This window comes from Phalacrocorax aristotelis, chromosome 9, assembly GCF_949628215.1.
Source record: "Phalacrocorax aristotelis chromosome 9, bGulAri2.1, whole genome shotgun sequence".
Taxonomy (NCBI): Eukaryota; Metazoa; Chordata; class Aves; order Suliformes; family Phalacrocoracidae; genus Phalacrocorax; species Phalacrocorax aristotelis.
In genome coordinates this window covers 29,029,664-29,047,266 of record NC_134284.1, presented here as the reverse complement: position 1 = coordinate 29,047,266, position 17,603 = coordinate 29,029,664, and the positions used below count along the sequence as shown (strand labels likewise).

Genomic DNA, 17,603 nt, shown 5'->3' with positions numbered 1-17,603 from the left:
ACCAATACAATGAATTGGTTAGGTGGAGTAAAGCTTTGAATTTTATTTTCTTTTTCCAAGGTGTAACATAGAGGAAGAAAAACTAATCTAAATTTTTAGCTCTGTTTCTATTCTAAACCTACTGTGAAATTAATGTTGTATTGATGTATGCCCTATTTAGCTTTTTAAAGCTGACAGTGCTAATATAAATGCTAACAAACATTTCAGAGCCGTTTGTAATGGGAAGGATTTGTTTAAGAAATTCGACTAGTTGCGCGTATACATGTGAAGTGCCAAAGTAGTAGTAATCCTTCAGAAAGCTTTCAGAATCTGATTCGATTATCTACTACCAATGCAATCGATACCGTTTTATTTCTGTTATATTGCCATCCTGCTGCATATCGGTCTGTGCTGTAGATATATTAAAATACACCAAAGTTTTACAATTTTGCATTCATAAAATTTAAGGTATTCATTGGTCTGTTAGGTCTGATTTGAAATTTCTTTGCAAGTGTGGAAGAAAACGTTCAATTCTGTATTATTTTTCTTTGCTTGCCTTATCAAATATAGCGTCTCTTGAACTATAATACCCCATGTTAGAAAAAACAAAAATGCCACTAGTAACACTGGTCTGTATTCTTTTTTTATAGATACCAACGACTGCAACCCTCATCCATGGTAAGTATGCAAACCCCAGTTCTGTACCTATTGTGAAAATAAAAGTGTGCACAGTAATATGGATTTCCATTCCAGATTAGAACTAATTCTACCCTAAAATAATTTAAGCCAGCCTCTGTAAAAATCTTAAAACAATTTTTTGCCATGCCTTATCTATTCCTCGACAGCAACAAAGACCACAAAACAATCCTCAGTTAATTCATATATGAACAGATAAAAGTATTTTACTGTAATCTTCGTGCCAGAACTGACTAGTAAGTTTCTATGATATGAAATGAATCATACTTGATAACATTTCAGGCATCTACAATTGATTTTTCAGAATAAAATTGAGAAATCAAACCCTGTTAGTTTACAATAAATAATTTTAGATAACGTAGAAATGTCTGTTAGATCAAATACTATGTATAAATGTGTTTTTAGAAACAAAGTTAATTTTTTGGAAGAGTAGGAGTATTTTAAATATAGAGACTGATACATTTGAAGATGAAAAATACTGATCTGTGAATGAAGAAATCCATCTACCTCATCTTTCTCTGTCCGTTCTGATGCAATAACCAGTACTTCATATATTTAAAAAAAAAAAAAACCACAAACACAAAAAAAACACAAAACCACTACTGGCAAAAGCTCAGTCTTTCTCTGTATTTGCTTTACAGTGCTGTTTTATCTCTTTGTTCTGTTGATAAACTTCCCCACTCATGCATGCACTTTTGTAGGATGTTGCTGTTTTAACAGGTGACTTACTAAGCAATATTGTTTATCTAATATTATGCTTTCCCTTTTGATGGGAATAGATCGTCCCCCTAAAGAGCAGCAGAAGGTTTAATTAACACAGCTTTAATTAGAGACCAAAGAAACAATGTAGGTGGCTTATTAAGTAGACTCATAATAGGAGTGAGCAGGGACTTTTAAATTCTGCATTGTTGAATAGTGAGAAAGTACTATGAATAGGGACAAAAGAAACCTGCATTTGAACACGCTGCATGAGACCCATGGTTTTTGCTCACCTTTAGGCTACTGAATCTACCCTGAGAATGCTTGGTGTAATGACGATAGCTTTATTATTTTTACAGTTACAATGGAGGCATCTGTGTTGATGGTGTGAATTGGTTTCGATGTGAATGTGCACCTGGGTTCGCTGGTCCTGACTGCAGAATTAGTAAGTACCTGCACGGGTAAAGTACCTGAAAGGCTGTACCATTCTGACGCACAAATCGGAAAGAACACCCTGTGACCCTTTTTGCTTTAGGTTAGCTGAATTCCAAATAATGAAGCAGAAGCCACCTGTCAGTTAGTCAGGTACTGATACCTGGAAAATAATAGCAATTTATGTTCCTTTCTTCATTTCATCAAATGGAACTGAAATGGCTTGGCTTAAATTACACTCAGAGACTTCGTTGCTGGATTTTGTCAGACACTTCTGAAGGTTCTGGCTTTATGGAAGCTTAGTAAGTTTAAAGTATTTTTCTTGATAAGAAAGTTGTTGTTAAATATATCACTAGGTGTTCCATTTAACATTAGAAGCTGAAATCCACTCAGACATTGTAAATTAAAACAAAAACGTCAGGAGTGTAGCCGTGGCACATGAATAACAGAAGTACGATAAAGGTCTTTCAAAGCTATAAAATAAACTTGTTACGCTGCAGTTAGCCTGAAGGATAGAAACCAAAAAGAAAGGGGAACAAGAGACCCCAAACTGTATTGAAGTGTTGTGGAAGTCTTTCTCTTTTTTTTTTTTAATGGAATATTACCATTTTGACTTGCATGTGGTAGATACCTATTTTTACTTTATTTCTACCTCTTTGGGAGATCAGACTTTGAGCCTTCTGTAGCATCAAGGCTGTTGGGCTCTGTCCTTCCACTCTGTCAGTACGGTGGTGTGCTTTCAAGTTGAGATTTCATCCTCATTTGGCAGACACTAAATGAGCCAACATTTCTAGTCAGAGGGAGATTCTAGCACTTGTAGCATCATCTTAGTGATCTGTGGATATAGGGATGGCAGATAGTTGTGTATCTAGATCCAAACATGCAGTGAGAGATAACTGCATTTCTTCTGAGTTCTCCTCCAGACAGCACTATTTGTAGTCCAAGACAAATAACCTGCATTTGTAATGGGACTGCAGACTTGTTTTGTTTTGTTTAGACTGATATAGACAAAAGGAGTAGCTCTGATAAAAAATGTGTTTGTATGGCTGATAACAGAAACAGAGCTAACAGTTGCTTCTTTCAGCACACAGAGGTTTGAGTATCTTAAACCAACAGGGCTTGAAGAGAGGGGGAAAGTGTAGTTAAACCCTGTAGTAGCTCAGGTACTTCTGTGTTTGCATAAAACTTCATCTTAGAGCACTTCTGAAGGAAGCTAGAATAGAACCAAAAGCCCTTCCGCATCCATTTGGTATTTCCCATTGCCTACATGGGTAACAGTCTCACTACTACAGTCTATCATGTTCACTTTCTAAGTTCAGCCCTTTAAACACAGATGATGAGCTGATACCGTGCATCAGTCAAGAACTGCTGTTTAAACAGTTTTTCTGAGGGGTCAGAATGGACATTCATTTTCTGTGGAAGGAAACCTTTCAAAAGATGATTTGGAAGAGATTTGTTATGGTTGAAAATGAAGCAGTGGGTGCCTGTGGCTCACAACCTTGACAGGCTGGTTTCTGTTGCCTTTGTTGGTAGACTGTTGCATAAATTAGTATTGGTCACTTCCCCAGCATAACAAATAACACATTGCTGTGCACCTGAATGGTCTATGCTTCCCTGCCTTTTCAGCAGATTCCTATGGCCAAGCCTCTGAATCTTTGAAGGTTTTTTTTAAGGTGCTTTTGTGCTAACTGTGTATGTACTAAATTAATCTACTCACTACTTCAAGGTTATTAAGAAAGTAACATCAAATGTCTGTTACAAAGTAAACTACTACTCTTCTTCCTTCGGCTGAATTTTATTGCAGTAAGTCACTTTTTTGAAGCACTGTTGAGCCAATTAATTGTTCAGCTCTTGCATTGTGATAACTTCCTGGAAGCATGTGCTTTTCTAGGAAGCCTAAACATCTGAGATCAGTGCCAGAACTGGATGTGGGAATTCAGTTCTATAGATTAATGTGGAGAAAGACATTAGCACCTTCAGCTGTCCAATACCTCTGCTCTGTGAGATGAGTCAGTATATGACTCCTTCTTTGATGACCAGAACTTGAATTAGAGTGCAATTATGAGAAATCTGTTAAAGGTTACTGCTGAAATGGTAGAACTGTCCAATTAGGAGATTCATTCTGAAGCCAAACTGTCTTTTGCTTGTGAAGAAAGCAGGTATTGCCAGATTACATCTCAGTAAACTGTTAATTACAATGTGTTATGTCCTTGCCATTGAGTTCTACCTATTTTCTGTCTAGATATTGATGAATGCCAGTCTTCCCCTTGTGGATATGGTGCCACTTGTATAGATGAAATAAATGGATACCGATGCACTTGTCCCCCTGGAAGAATTGGTCCTAGGTGCCAAGAAGGTATTCCTATATCTGCTATCAACCCTTACCCAAAAACAGTAGGGTACAATGTAGCCAATACAGAGTTTATGGGGAGTAGTCTGATGTGTAATATTTTTTTATTTGAATTTGTATAGCTTCAGTAACTTGAAGACATGAAGTGTGTCAGTGTGCCTTTTTTTTTTTTAAGTGATTGGAATTGGAAAGCCTTGCTGGCTTAAAGGAATGACCTTTCCCCATGGCAGCAGGTGGGATCAAGAATGCAACAACTGCCACTGTTTGGATGGCCGTATTGACTGCACCAAGGTAGGCGTTTTGACCAATTTTCTTAAATCTTTCTGGCTGAAACAAACTTACTGTTCTTCATGTACAAGTTAATCTTTGGGGTTTTTCCATCTAGACTCTTGCATAGGTCTCCTCCAAACTGCCTTTGTTTAGAAAAAAAAAAAGTGTCTAATGACTTATTGCAAAAATTCTTAAAGAATTGGCTTTATAATGATAAGCTACTGTCCTGCTCTCTACCTGCTAGAAAGAATTATCTAGAAGCAGACAGGCTTTCATTACAAAAAAGGAAATATGAACTGGAATGGAATGACAATCCTTGAAATAATAAATAAATCACTCTCCCAAAGCTTTGCAAACACAGTTTTAGAGCTCCTAATTTTGTGAAACTTTAGTTCCAAGGTAAAAGACATGTAGGAAGAAGAAAAGTTTCTGCAGTGGGTAGTAATTGGCTCTTTGTATTGTCCTTCAGTAGGTTCATGGATTGACAGATTGCAACTTTTGTATATTTATTATGGACTATATCCTGGTGGTTGTGACTTAAAAAAATAAAATTAGCCTAAATGCAAATTGAACGTGTTACTATATGTGCTCCAAGCCTTTCAGAACTCCTGAGATAGCATTTCTCTGTGGATTTGTGGTACCTGTGCAGCTTTACATCACATCTAGAGAGAGACAAGATCAGTGCTGCTTACATGTTGTAGGGCTAGGTGGGTGGCTCCAGATGAGCACTGATAGCACTTGGAACACGGCCTCACACAGCAGTCTCCCACATTTCACTGGAAGCACCAGGCTAAAAACTTCTGTGTTTTATTAATCTATCCAGCCTTAATCTTACTTTGTTTAGCTAGGTATGCATTTTAGGCAAAGAAGTAATTTAAATCTTGCACTTAGTCATTTAGAAATGCTATTTTAGACCCTTTATGGTGTTGTGATTTGAAGTTTGAGATGTCTTCAGAACATAACGGCACACGAGGGTAAGTAGGATCTCAGAAATGGTGCAGTAAATGCAACTTAACCCTTATATGGTGTTTGGCACTTTCATGTGTAATGGAACAAATACACTTCCCTGCTGTCAATTGTGCTTTAAGAAATCCGTAAGTTCCTGAACGAATATGTGTATAGTATGATAAAATGTTAAAGGTTACATCATGAAATGGAGCTGTGTTTGGAAGCTTACTGCACCCAGTAACTTGGGGGTACCAGCATTCGTTTGGGAGAGCAGTTGAAGTGATACTGCTCTATCACCAGTGTGCATCAGCTCTTTGTCTTCAGCTTTCTGTGGCAATGATCTCAGTTTAAATGTTGAAGAGCAAATAATCCTTGTGGAGTTGTCTCACTTTCTATAATATAGAGGCCTAGATGACTAGTTTAAAATAAATGCTTGAACTTCTGTACAACTCAGTTATGTTGGACAAATCCATTAGCCCCTAAGGAGATATGGCCAGTCACTGGTGTCTCTGGTAATCTGTGCACAGTGTTTACTCTTTTGTACATACAAAATGTCCTTGTTTTGTGGAAGAGCAGCTCCATCTGCCACTAGGACTACAGCAGTATTGAAATACAGATATTTTTTTTTTGCAGTCAGTAGTAGATCATGGCCATCTTATATGAATTGCTTATTTTGATTTGATGCATAAGAGCAATTAACTATAACAGTACTTTGTTCTTAATTTCTAGGTGTGGTGTGGGAAAAAACCTTGTCTGTTACACAAACACTGGGATAATTCAAATAACCAGTGTCCCATGGGTCAGGAATGCCAGGAGAAATATATGAAATGTTTTCAGCCACCATGCACGGACTGGGGAGAATGCAGTGCCTCTGAACCTCTGCCTGCCAATATCAAGTGTCTACCTAATTCTGGATACTTGGACAATGACTGTGCTAGAATTACTTTAATTTTTAATGGAGACAAAGTCCCCCAGGTGAGAACAGAATTAATGAAGTATGGCATTATATTTAGGAACATATTCCATGTCAAAGTGTGGAAGATTAACGTTTCTAGTGTGACTCCTGACTGTCATAAACTTGCAAAATTTACTATTAGACTCCTCTGTTGCTATTAATTGTGCTTTGTTGAAAGGGCGAGGCAAAATTAGGGTTTGTACTGAATTCTTTATTTTCTCTTTTAAAGCTCAAAGAGCTACTTTCTAACATTTCAAGATGGGCTCAGACTGTACTACAACAGTCATGCAAGCTCAGTTTCTCACCCTTCATTCCAAAACCCTGTTTTTTACTTTTCTGCCCTTTCTTGCTGCCATCTTTGCTGCCTTCATCAGGTCTCAGTAACTGCAAGAACTCTGAAGACGTTTATGTACTTGAACTAAAGTCATACAATCTCCCTTGCTTCTAACAGGGCACTACAACTGAAAATATCTGTTCTGAAATCCGGTATTTACCAGCTACTAGGACTGTTTCTAGGGACAGAACTCTGATAATATTATGTGATCTGTCTTACTCCACAGAGAATGCAGTAGAAGTTGCTATTGTAAGTATGAGACTTGTATTAATGTGTGTGTGTATATATATATGAAAATGTTTTCTTATTAGTTTATGCTGGGGAAGAGGTTGTTTAAGCTTGTTTCACTTCTGTGAAGGTACTGCAATCTGTGGCTTCGTCTGGCTGCAAAGCAATTTTGTGATCTCACAATTTCCTATAATGCTAGATAACTGAAACCGCAGGTTTCGTTAATGACAGAAGACTACCACAACCTCCTGATAAATTACTCCAAAGACTAATTCAGCCCAAATTAATGAACAGGTGCCTACCTGTTCTGTCAGAAATCCTGGACTATTGACCTTCTCAGTAAGGAGATATGGTTGCAGGTGGCTGGATCAGATCTTATGATGTTGTTTCTGCTTGTGCATTTAGAGAATTCCTGCTTCAGGATGTCCATTAAATACATAAGTGCTATATGGGAAGTGAAAGAAGGCACAAGCTGAGTAGATGAAAGTAACTGTTGCCCTACTGAGCTAAAGACTTGATTTAGAGGCTTTTACAGCCCAATCACTCAATGCTTGCGTATTGCTTCCTTTCCAAGATAGAGTTAATTTTCATAGTAAAGTGTTTATCCAGGCAGAAGCTGGACTGTCTCTACCACTACTGTAAAGAACACGCTGAGCCATGATGCAGGAAGCAAAGCATATGGTATAAATAGAGCAGACTGTTATTAGTCCAAGCTTCTATCTAGGTAATCCACATGTCTTGAAGTGCTCCAAACTATGACTTAAGTTTAGCTCAGCAGTGTAAGTAACGTGAAAGTCAGCTGCCTTTTATTTGAGGTATGCTAGATTAACAAGTAGGCATGTTACCCACCAAGTCTGACACTGCATCTGCAGTTTGGATAGAGGCAGTCGTGCTATTGCTGCAGTAAACTTTCAGGGTAGTGTTTCTAACTACTGTGAGGCAAATGCAACCTAGTGAACTCAATTAAGATGTAGTTGGATTTAAAATGTAGGTTTCCATTGTTAGGTGATTGCAATAACTTTTTGGTTTTTTCCCCTTACTCCCTTTAGTCTTTTGTCCCACATCGAGATGAACAAGATAACAGTCTCATACAGAATGCTGCTAATACAATAGTAAATGCAATCACTAAGCGGCAAAACAGCACTGTCATGTTGGCAGTAACTGAAGTCAAAGTAGAGACCATCGTTGTGGGGAATTCATCATCAGGTAAGGTTCCCAGTGCATACACCCTGTGTGTGTGTAAGCATTTTCTGTTCCCCTACTGCCAGTCTTTTCTTATCTTTCTTTACGCATTGGAGAAAATGATAGATCAGGTTGTTTCTTTAATTGCTATTACTAACTGAAGAGAAAATGGCTTTAAAATCAAGATTCCGTGTTTGTGTGCTACCTTAAACTTAACCTCATCCCTAGTGTAATATTCCCACCTGCACTTGCCACTGTTTTGACCCTGACTTCCAACCCTGCTCTCCAGTCTAAGCACACCTTTCACAAAATCAGGAGCTTTTCTCCTGTGCTGTTCAAATCCTTCCTGATTCTCCTACTGTAACTCAGCCTCAGCCCTTGCTGCTGCAGTATAGAAACTGAGGCTGTGAGGTAATGAAAATAGGGGGAGGGGGAAGACGCTTAGTGTGATACCAAGCCTCTTCTGAAGTGCTTATGTATTATTTACCTTAACAAGAGTTAAAGATGCCTAGTATCATGCAATACTTGGCCATGATAATGTAAACCTTTTGCTCTCTTTTTCAACACGTGTTTCTCACTAGCGCACAGCTGGGTTAAAACGTAATGTTCATTCCTCTTAATGAGGATATGGTGTGATGGGAGAGACCTTTATCTCCGAATATGAGCGCTAAGAGCTGTGCCAAAATAAGCAGTTGAAGATATTGCATGCCTATGTTCCTGCCTGGAGGAGGCAGGAGATGGTCTGGTGGAAGATCCCTGGGAGGCTTCAGTTCAACTAAGCCCCAGAGTAGAAACCTTACAGTGGTAGGAAACTTTCCCAGCTTTTTCCTAGACCTCCCCAACGTAATATTCTGGAAGGTCTTCTACCCGTAGTCCAAAGAATTCCTAAATTGCCTTGTTCCATTTTCCTTGCATTTCCCTTCTAGGGAATGCCTTTGATCTGTTAAAGCCTTGGCAAAGGTACTATTTCCTCAGCTCCTCTGAAGAAGCATACTAGCTTTGTTCTTGTCTTGAACAGAAATTGCGTAGATGGTAAAGAATTGAGCTGAGATTGTAATATACCTCTGTCTGTCTTCTGATTGCGTTTTAAATGCTAGGGCAAAAGGGGTGGGGATTACTTTGCCTCCCACCTCAATAAGTTTCAAATAGTCTGCAAAGATGGTGGATAGACTTTGACTTCTTTCAGCTAGTGCTAGAGAATGGTTTCTGGACTCTTCATTTTAACATGGATGCTCAGTATTGACCACTGGCCCCTAGTTCTTTAAGTGGAGTTGTTACAAAGTAAACTGTAATCTGGACTCTCATGTCTTTGATTCGGTTTGTTTTATTGTTACCCCTTAATTGTGTGAGGTAGGTGGAAACCTGTCACAAAATGTGGTGTAAAGCCTTATGTCTGATGGTCTCATTTTTGTGGGATGCTCAAGAGCCTAGAGGGAGATGATCATTTAGACACTCATTAATTTCCTCTACCTTTAAGAAAAAATATTTGGAATTTGGAATTGATGTTCAGACAGTTCTGTGTAAGATCCTTTTCAGTAAACTTGGATCCACAGTCATATGATGAAATAATAGATGTGATAGCAGTGAGAATGCAAATTTTATTTTATTTAAGATTATTTTAATCTGGGGAAAGCTGATATGAAGAACTCCTTTGTCCTTGAAGTATTTCCCCCTATTCCTGGTTTAGTATTAGATTGCTTATGAAAACTGAGGCGAGAATAGCAGTTACCAATAAGAGTACAATCCTCCCATAAACTGCAAAAAATAGTTTTTAGATCTCTTGAGGCCAACTGTATTCACAGTTTATTCATTCCCCTTTACCAGAAGGAAACATTTGAGAAATGTGGAATATGACACAAAGAATATGTTCAGAAGACGTTTTAACACTAGAATGAATGCCCATGTTGTTGAAGCAGTTGGTTGGTTTTGGAAGCAATTTGCAGGTTATTCTGTAAGCAGTTGTCTTAAAACTGCAGAGGGAATTTATGTTTGGATCAGAGGTTAGTGTCAGGCTGGCAGCATTTGTCTGCAGAGCTTCTGAGCCATCCTGCTGTCCCTACAAAAGGCAAAGCACCTCCTGTCTTATTTCCTCTTACTATGTGTGAATTCTGGCTTATCAAGAGTAGAAAAATGTTGTTCTATCCTAGCACTAAAGCCCTTGGGGGGAGGGGGGAAGTCCAAACATATATAAATTTTCAGGAATGGTTTCCTAGAGAAATAATCTGGGTCTGTGTGCCTGGGAGAGCACAAGTGGGGTTTGGGAATGTGGAGAAAAGCAATTGCCTCATCTACTTTTCTTTTACTGATTAAGCAGTGAGGACTTACTTCTAGTAACAGTATTGTGGTATTCTACTCTGAAGTAAAACTGGAATATTCTAAAGAGTGCATGATTAATCTGATGACATAGCTCTAACCTGAATGTTTTTTATATAGTTGATACAGAAATGTCTGAGGACTTAGTGGTAAAGGTCTCGTCTTTCTGATAGTAAATGCGGGACATAGTTGTGATGCAACTGCCAATACTTCTAGAGCAACTTAGATGCGTAGTACTCTTTATAGCCTGCCTCCTACAAGGATAGACTTTTTCTCTTAGGAGTCATTACTGAGGTTTCCTGGGCCAACTTATCTTAGGTGCTTGAGAAAAAGATGCTGCTTATATGACCAGTCTGTCTGTTGGGGGGGGGAAAAGGTCTCAGATGTAGCATTTCTCCCATCATCATTAAGATGGAAAACTAACTTGGTTTAAACCAGTAAAGAGCCTTTCTAGATGAACTAGTGCATTCAGGGAGTTACTGTGCTGAAATGACATCTTATTTCCTTTCTCCTAAAAACCTTTCTAGAGCTAACTTGTAGTTACGTATGGGTGCTTCTCTTGCAGATGTCCAGTGCTATATACCTAGTTCTGTTAACTCAAGACTTTGTATTTTGTTATTTTGGTTTTTTTTTCCTCCATTTGCCCTCTAGATTATTTGGTTCCAATTCTTTGTGCGGTATTTAGCATTGTATGGCTGACTTGTATAATCATCTGCGTCTGGTGGACTCGGAAGAGAAGAAAAGAGAGAGAGAGAAGTCGTCCTCCCAGAGAAGAGGGTGCCAATAACCAGTGGGCGCCTTTAAATCCCATAAGAAATCCTATAGACAGATCTTACAGTAACAAAGACATTCGTTATGAATGCAAAAACTTTATATCTCCTCAAAAAAGAACTTGTGATGCAGTAGAGGAGTATGTAGAGTATGAGGAAGAGGAGGATGAAGAGGAGGAAAGAGATGAGGAAATGGACAAATTCCTCTCTCACAAACTCGCAAAGCCTTTGCCGACAAAGGCGTCTGACACATCAGAGAGCAGTCCAGTAAAGAAATCCCATCAAATAGGCAAAATGGACAACAGATCTGTTAAAAATGTGAATGCATCAAACTTTGAAGGCAGTAGAGACTAACCTGTGTTTGGAACGTAGGCAGACTGCGCCTGCACTTACTGGGGAGGGGAAAAATTGACATCTCCACTTTGCATCAAGGACTAAAAGTATCTGGAGTCAAATGTTCATAGTTTCTTTATTTTGCGTAAAAAAATTAAATAAATAAAAATAATAAATAAAATTTATTTTGTTTCTTTAGCCTTGTATAAATTATTCAATGACTGTCAGATGAAAAAAATGAGTAATCTTTGATAGTTGCTATTTTTGTAAAGTTTACTTATAATACACTCGCTGTGTGGCAGAGGAGAGGTTGTATTTTCAATATGTGTAAAGTTTATTACAAAAGACTGTACACTGTTTACAGAATGTATTTCTTTTTATTACTTGCTCTAATTTAATGGTGGCTTTAAAACCTCCTGGTTGAGGAAATTGTGTGAACTTTAAACTTTCTTGACTTTGAATCTCTATTAATGGCAGCTCACTGCACTTGTTACGTTAGTAGCTTCTGTAAGATTTTTTCCAAATTTGCCTTACACGCTTTGTAATAGGAACAAAAAAAATCATAGAGATCTTTCAACTGTGGTTTAAAAGTGGCCTTTTTATTTCTGTCTAATTACTTTAGAATTGCAGTATTGAAGCATGTGACAAGTGCCTTGAGATTAAACTTTTTCTATAGCAACTGTCAAAGACTGCCATATCAATATAGTAAAATTGTGAGAACTTTAGGTTCCCCAACTGACACAGTTTATTTTCTAATAGTGAAAGTGCTTTTTTGTAAATATGTACATATTAAATGAATCACTCTGTATATTTGATTTAATAACTTAAATATTTTGGTCTTTTTTTTACATGTCATTCCTTTTAATTTATGTTGCAGAAAAGGAGGTTTTATGGCAGTTTATAAGACTCTTTTTTTGGTATTATGTCCAGATTAGAAAATTATGTTAATACAATCAATGTTAGGAATCTGTTGGTCATCTGTATTTACATAGGAACATAACCACTTACGTGTAAATAGGTCCAGAAATGTTTGTTTATCCCCATGTTCAGCCCATCTTAAGAACACTAACGGGTGCATCTACTGTACAGTACCAACATAGCGAGGCATTGTTTTCTTTCTTTTGTGAATATGTTAATTACATGTGGTATTACTTTTTTGCGTTTAAATACAGGCCTAATGAAGGGAACAATATTTTCCTCAATCTTGTTTCTGTTGTGCTTTATTCATCTTTTGCTCTAAAGAAAAAAGGCTGGCAAGCTCAAGATGGGAGTACCTCATTAGAAATGGTTATTTGTAATGGAAGGCTTATGCGGTTTTTTTTTTTTAAGACTTTATTATTGCTATTAACTGGGCAAACTATAAGTTTATTTTAATTACTGACAAAGCATAACACTACATACACCTAGTTACCCTACCAATGAGAGGAGCAGATGTGTGAGAGTATAAACTCTGGCCCATGAACAACGTAAACATGAATGTTTTGAAACCAGTTATTTTATACAGGAGCGCAGGATTTGCTTTGCAGGATCTTCTGTTTTAGTACATTTTTGTTTGACATGTTCTTAAAAAAAAAAACTTTCAGAAAAGAAACTATTTATTAAAGCATTTTATAATGATGTTTGTTGTAACTTTTTTACTTGTGCTAAATATTCAAAACTTATTTTGATAACCTGGTTAGGAGTTAGTTTAGAAAAGGGTACTATCCTTCTCATGTTCCCCAGTATAATCCTGAGTATTTAAACCAAAAACACTTTTTTTTTCTGCTACTCTTGTAACTTTTTGTACTGTAATGCTGCTGTCTTCCATAATCTAATAAAATGATTCCCTCATTGTGTGTAAGATACTTCAGATTGTGTTTGCTTTCTAAGTGCTTGGAGTTCTGATGTGATGAGGCTAAACGAAGGAGGCGCGAAAGTCCTGATTTAATACACAGTACTTCCTGTAACGTGAGCTTACCGCCTGCATCCAAGTGCTGATACTTCCTGAGCCAACTTGGCAGCATTGTGCTCTGCCCACTACCAGTTTGTGTAGGAGGTGGTGTCCCACGTGTGGTCTAGAGACAGACACCTGCAGTGCCTAAAGAGGGACTCTCCCTGCGCTGCCTCTCTGCAAAGTCAAAGGCTGTTTTTAGCTGACAGTTACTGACCCTGCGTACGATGCACCTTTTTTGAAATGGTTCTCCTCCCGGCTGCTGAGCAGAGGCTTGTCTGAGCAGTATTGTCTTGCTTCCTTGGGTGGTGAGGGCTGTTGAGCATGCAGGGGCTTTGAGGTATTCTTGCCACACTAGGTTGGATTTTTTTAGTAATGCATTTTTCCTCTATTCTGCAGTCATTCAGACTTTTTGCTTGTCATGCTCCAATTTCAGTTTAGTAGGTCGATGCCTGTTTCTTATGGTGATTTGAATGGCTTTTGTACAGAATTTTTTTCTGTAGTGAAAGGTGAACTCTTAAGTAAGATAATATGGAATATAAAACTTGAATTTTCCTAGTAGCTGTCACCCTCCAAAACAGAATTTTCAATCATAGCAGGTTTTGTATTCATACAGTTACTTTGTTGTTGTTCTTTTCCTTTGGAGTATTGGCTTGTCTTTATGTTAAGTGAGAGCTGTTTCTAAGTCAGTTCTCAAATTCTATTGTTATCCTTGATGTCCACTTTTCAAATATCTGTCTCCTGCCCTTGAAGGGCTGGTGGGGGAGGGGAACCCCAAAGCTGAGATAAGGAACCAACACTTTTTCAATGACGTCTTTCTAAAAATCAACTCCATGGTGCCTTGGGAAAACTTAGTAGCTGCTGTTAGCAGGAGCAATGCTGTAACCATTCAGGACAGTGCCAGGTCAGAAAAATGCCTTTTTGTAAGATGCACCATTCTCAGACTGCAGTATTTATGAGTACCTGCTGCAGAGGGCAATTTCTGATATTCACAATGCACTTAAAACAGCTGAGAGAATGCTCCTTGCTGGAGGTTTTAGATTAATACAAATAAAGGTAGTGGGTGTTGCTGCTGTAGGCAAAAGGTGAAATAATTGATTTTTGTATACATACAGAATAAGGCTGCTGCTGTTCTGTTGTGCAGCAGTGAGCTGGCTCACGGCTCCTGAAGGTTCTAGTTCTGCTTCTTCATATTACTGAAACAGTATATAAAGTGAGGGACTTTGCTGTTCTAAACAAAGGGTCAGAATGTTTCCCGGTGGCTGATATCGTGTCCAGGACTTGCTCCCCTGTGGATTCATGAAACCAGCATGGGCACATGTTCAAGTTGGTAGTGCTCCTTGCCTGCCAAATACAGGACTTACTTTATTTCACTTTCATGTGCTGACCAAGGGTGAGTTATGTAGACTGAGATGTGAAATGAGATGAATAAAAGAGGATGAACAAAAATCAAACTTTTTTGACTTGCGTGGTTTAACCTTGATCTGTTTTATCCAGATTTTTATTTCTATGCTGCTCTTAAACTAATTGCATGTCTTCTCCACTTGCTCCACATCACCTTATTCAGTAGTTTTGTTCCCTTTTGACTTACTTTTACATGAAATGTTGGACTTGTATACCTCAACTTCTTGCTGGTGCACATGGGCTAAGCATTATGGTACTTCCAGAGTCATATCTGTTATAAGAACTACATAATGAGAAAAACTAGTAAATGGGCTCTTCCTTGACATTTTTCTAAGTAACGAGTAGTTCCATGTTAATTTTTCTTCTGTGATGCTAACCTGAAATACTTGGTGAGCTTGATTCTTTTGGCCATTTGCTTTTGTCTGGTTTGTTCTCTAGTAAACCGTGTAATTAGTCCTCTCGAGGTCAAACTATGCTTGGATGGAAAGTGAGTTCATAGTAGAAAAATAACTCACTGCTGCCCATCCTTCTTCAAGAACAACCTAAAAGTTGAAAGGTATTTTAGTCACTGCCTTGAAAGCTGCAAAGGACACTAGTTGCTGTGCTAGCTGTAAGGTAGCTTGGACAATACAGGATTGGGGTAGCAGGGAATTAACCTGCACAGGAATTCGGGTTGGTTCGATGCAGGTACATGCATGGTACCTCTATCTCATTGTTCCTGAGTGCAGATGGGTTGTCATCATCCTTTGGATGCAACAGAGAGAGAATGAGCCTGAAGAAGAGTTCAAGTAGCTTGTGAGCCTTGCTAGGCAGTTAGCATCGCTTCTGTTAAGCAGTCTAGCTGTGACCTTTGGGGGGCTCATTGTGAGCAAGGAGGGTAGAGGGTGACTTGCCTTTTTCTCCTTTCTCAACAGTAAAGGAGGTGTTTGAGTCATTCTTAGTAGGAATCTTGCTCTTGCTGTGGAAAAATCACATGAATCTCGGACTTGTGGTGTTCAGTGCTGCAAAGAGCCCCTGATTAACCCCTTGTCCTTATTTCATCACAGATGGTGGAATAAAGAACGGGCTTATAAAACAGTAAAGGAGCAAAAGGTCCCCTTGGGAATGAGATATGATTAAATCCTTCCCGTGTTCATCCCTTTTACAGTACCCGTTCTCATGCACGCAGTGTTTCTGTATGGATACGTGGAACTTTTTCCTTTTGCTCTGTATACAAGTTATTTCTTTCAGCACAACAGGGACTCAGTGTGAAAACCTCTCATCTTCAAACACTTGTTTGTAAACAACTTGCAATCAAATGTTTATCGATAAATGTCATAGGTGATGTTCTTAAATAGGACGTCTTTTTTCTGCAAGCATGACTAAGTTTATGGTTCATTGGTTCAACTTTTCCCCTGCAAAAGCCAGTAAAATCTGGGTGGTTTGTATGGATCTCCTTTTTACACTGTATATACTGCTTGTGGAGCAAGAAGAGACAGCCATTGTACGGAGCAGTGTCTGTATTTGACTGGACAGGGACAGGGACCCAACTCCCCTGCCTCAAAGTGGCTTGAGTTATTTTATTCTGGTTATTTGCAGAGAATCAGCATGATTTGCACAAGGCCTGTGATTTCCCAGTGATTGAACAGTGCTATCTTGATGATTCTTGCAGCTAATAACAATCCCACGGTTCATACCTATAACCTGTTCCTACAACTCTGCAGATGGAGCACATCCTTCTCAAAGGGTACTTTGCAATACCTCTATGAAAGGAGTACGTAAATTGACTAAATTGAGTGAAAAATGACCAGGTCTTTAGTTGATTTCTTTCCCTGGCAACAAAGCTGCTTCAAATTTTTCTAGATGGGCAGAAATAAACGTGGAAACCTTAACCAAGCAGTGTTTATGAGGCATTATGCTTTTGTTCATATTAATGATACTGCGTCCATGTTACTCTTTATAACCACAAAGACACAAAGAACGTGTGCTTTTCTGAAAACTAAGATTTCTGTTTTTTTCAGTCGTGGATAAGGCAAAAGATCACTTTGCAGGTGTAAATGTGGCAGTCCTGTAAGGGTGCAAGATGGTGACTAGGGAGTCACGCTGTTTTCTGGCCTGTGGGTTCCCAAGATAGACTATCGCTTTCAAATGTTCTGTCAATAAAACCCACAAAACCAACCAAAACCAAATCTTTCAGCCCTGTTTGGCAGGGAAAGACTTGTTAACTTGTAGATCTTTCTCAGCTGCTATCCTATCTTTTCTCCCACCCGTCTGAAGGAGGCTTGGTTTGGAGGGGACCTCTCCCTGTGGCAGATTTGCTGTGCCGATAGGCTACATCTGAAAGAAGGTTGAGGAGGGAGCTGTGGAGCAGGTTTGGAAACTGCTCTGGCAGCGGCATACATAAGGCCCTTTGAAGGCTTGGCCATCTGCCTGGAGGCATAACTTGGGGCATAACCCCACCTGTTAATTATCAAAGCCCTACTTGTGGGTGGAAGTTAATTCAGGCAGCAGCCGTACTGGTGCAGATCAAAGGTCCATCGAGCCTAGCCTCCTATGTCCTGCAGTGGCCAGGGGAAGATGCTTAGAGAAAGTGCAAGAGAGCAGCAAATTGCAGCGTGAGCCCTTCTCATACCTATCCAGCTTCTGTCCATCGATTGGTTTAGGGGCTTCCTGAGCCAGGCATGTTTGATAGGCACCTCTTCTCCATGGCATCATATCACCCCTTTTATGCTTTAGGCCTCCACAATGTCCTGTGGCAATGAGTTCCACAACTGCACCATGAACTGTGTGGAAAAGTGCTT

General features: G+C 38.9%; 1 protein-coding gene across 1 annotated transcript in view; it reads left to right on the top strand.

The window, feature by feature from the left end:
• The window catches only part of JAG2 (jagged canonical Notch ligand 2), a 72,995-nt gene extending 59,657 nt beyond the window's left edge, over positions 1-13,338 (top strand). Inside the window, 8 exon segments of the mRNA XM_075104097.1 lie at positions 630-657; positions 1,734-1,819; positions 4,049-4,162; positions 4,332-4,447; positions 6,104-6,349; positions 6,781-6,912; positions 7,941-8,097; positions 11,038-13,338. Coding sequence (XP_074960198.1) covers positions 630-657; positions 1,734-1,819; positions 4,049-4,162; positions 4,332-4,447; positions 6,104-6,349; positions 6,781-6,912; positions 7,941-8,097; positions 11,038-11,510 — 1,352 coding nt within the window. The 3' untranslated portion in view covers positions 11,511-13,338.
• The last annotated feature ends 4,265 nt before the right edge of the window (positions 13,339-17,603 follow it).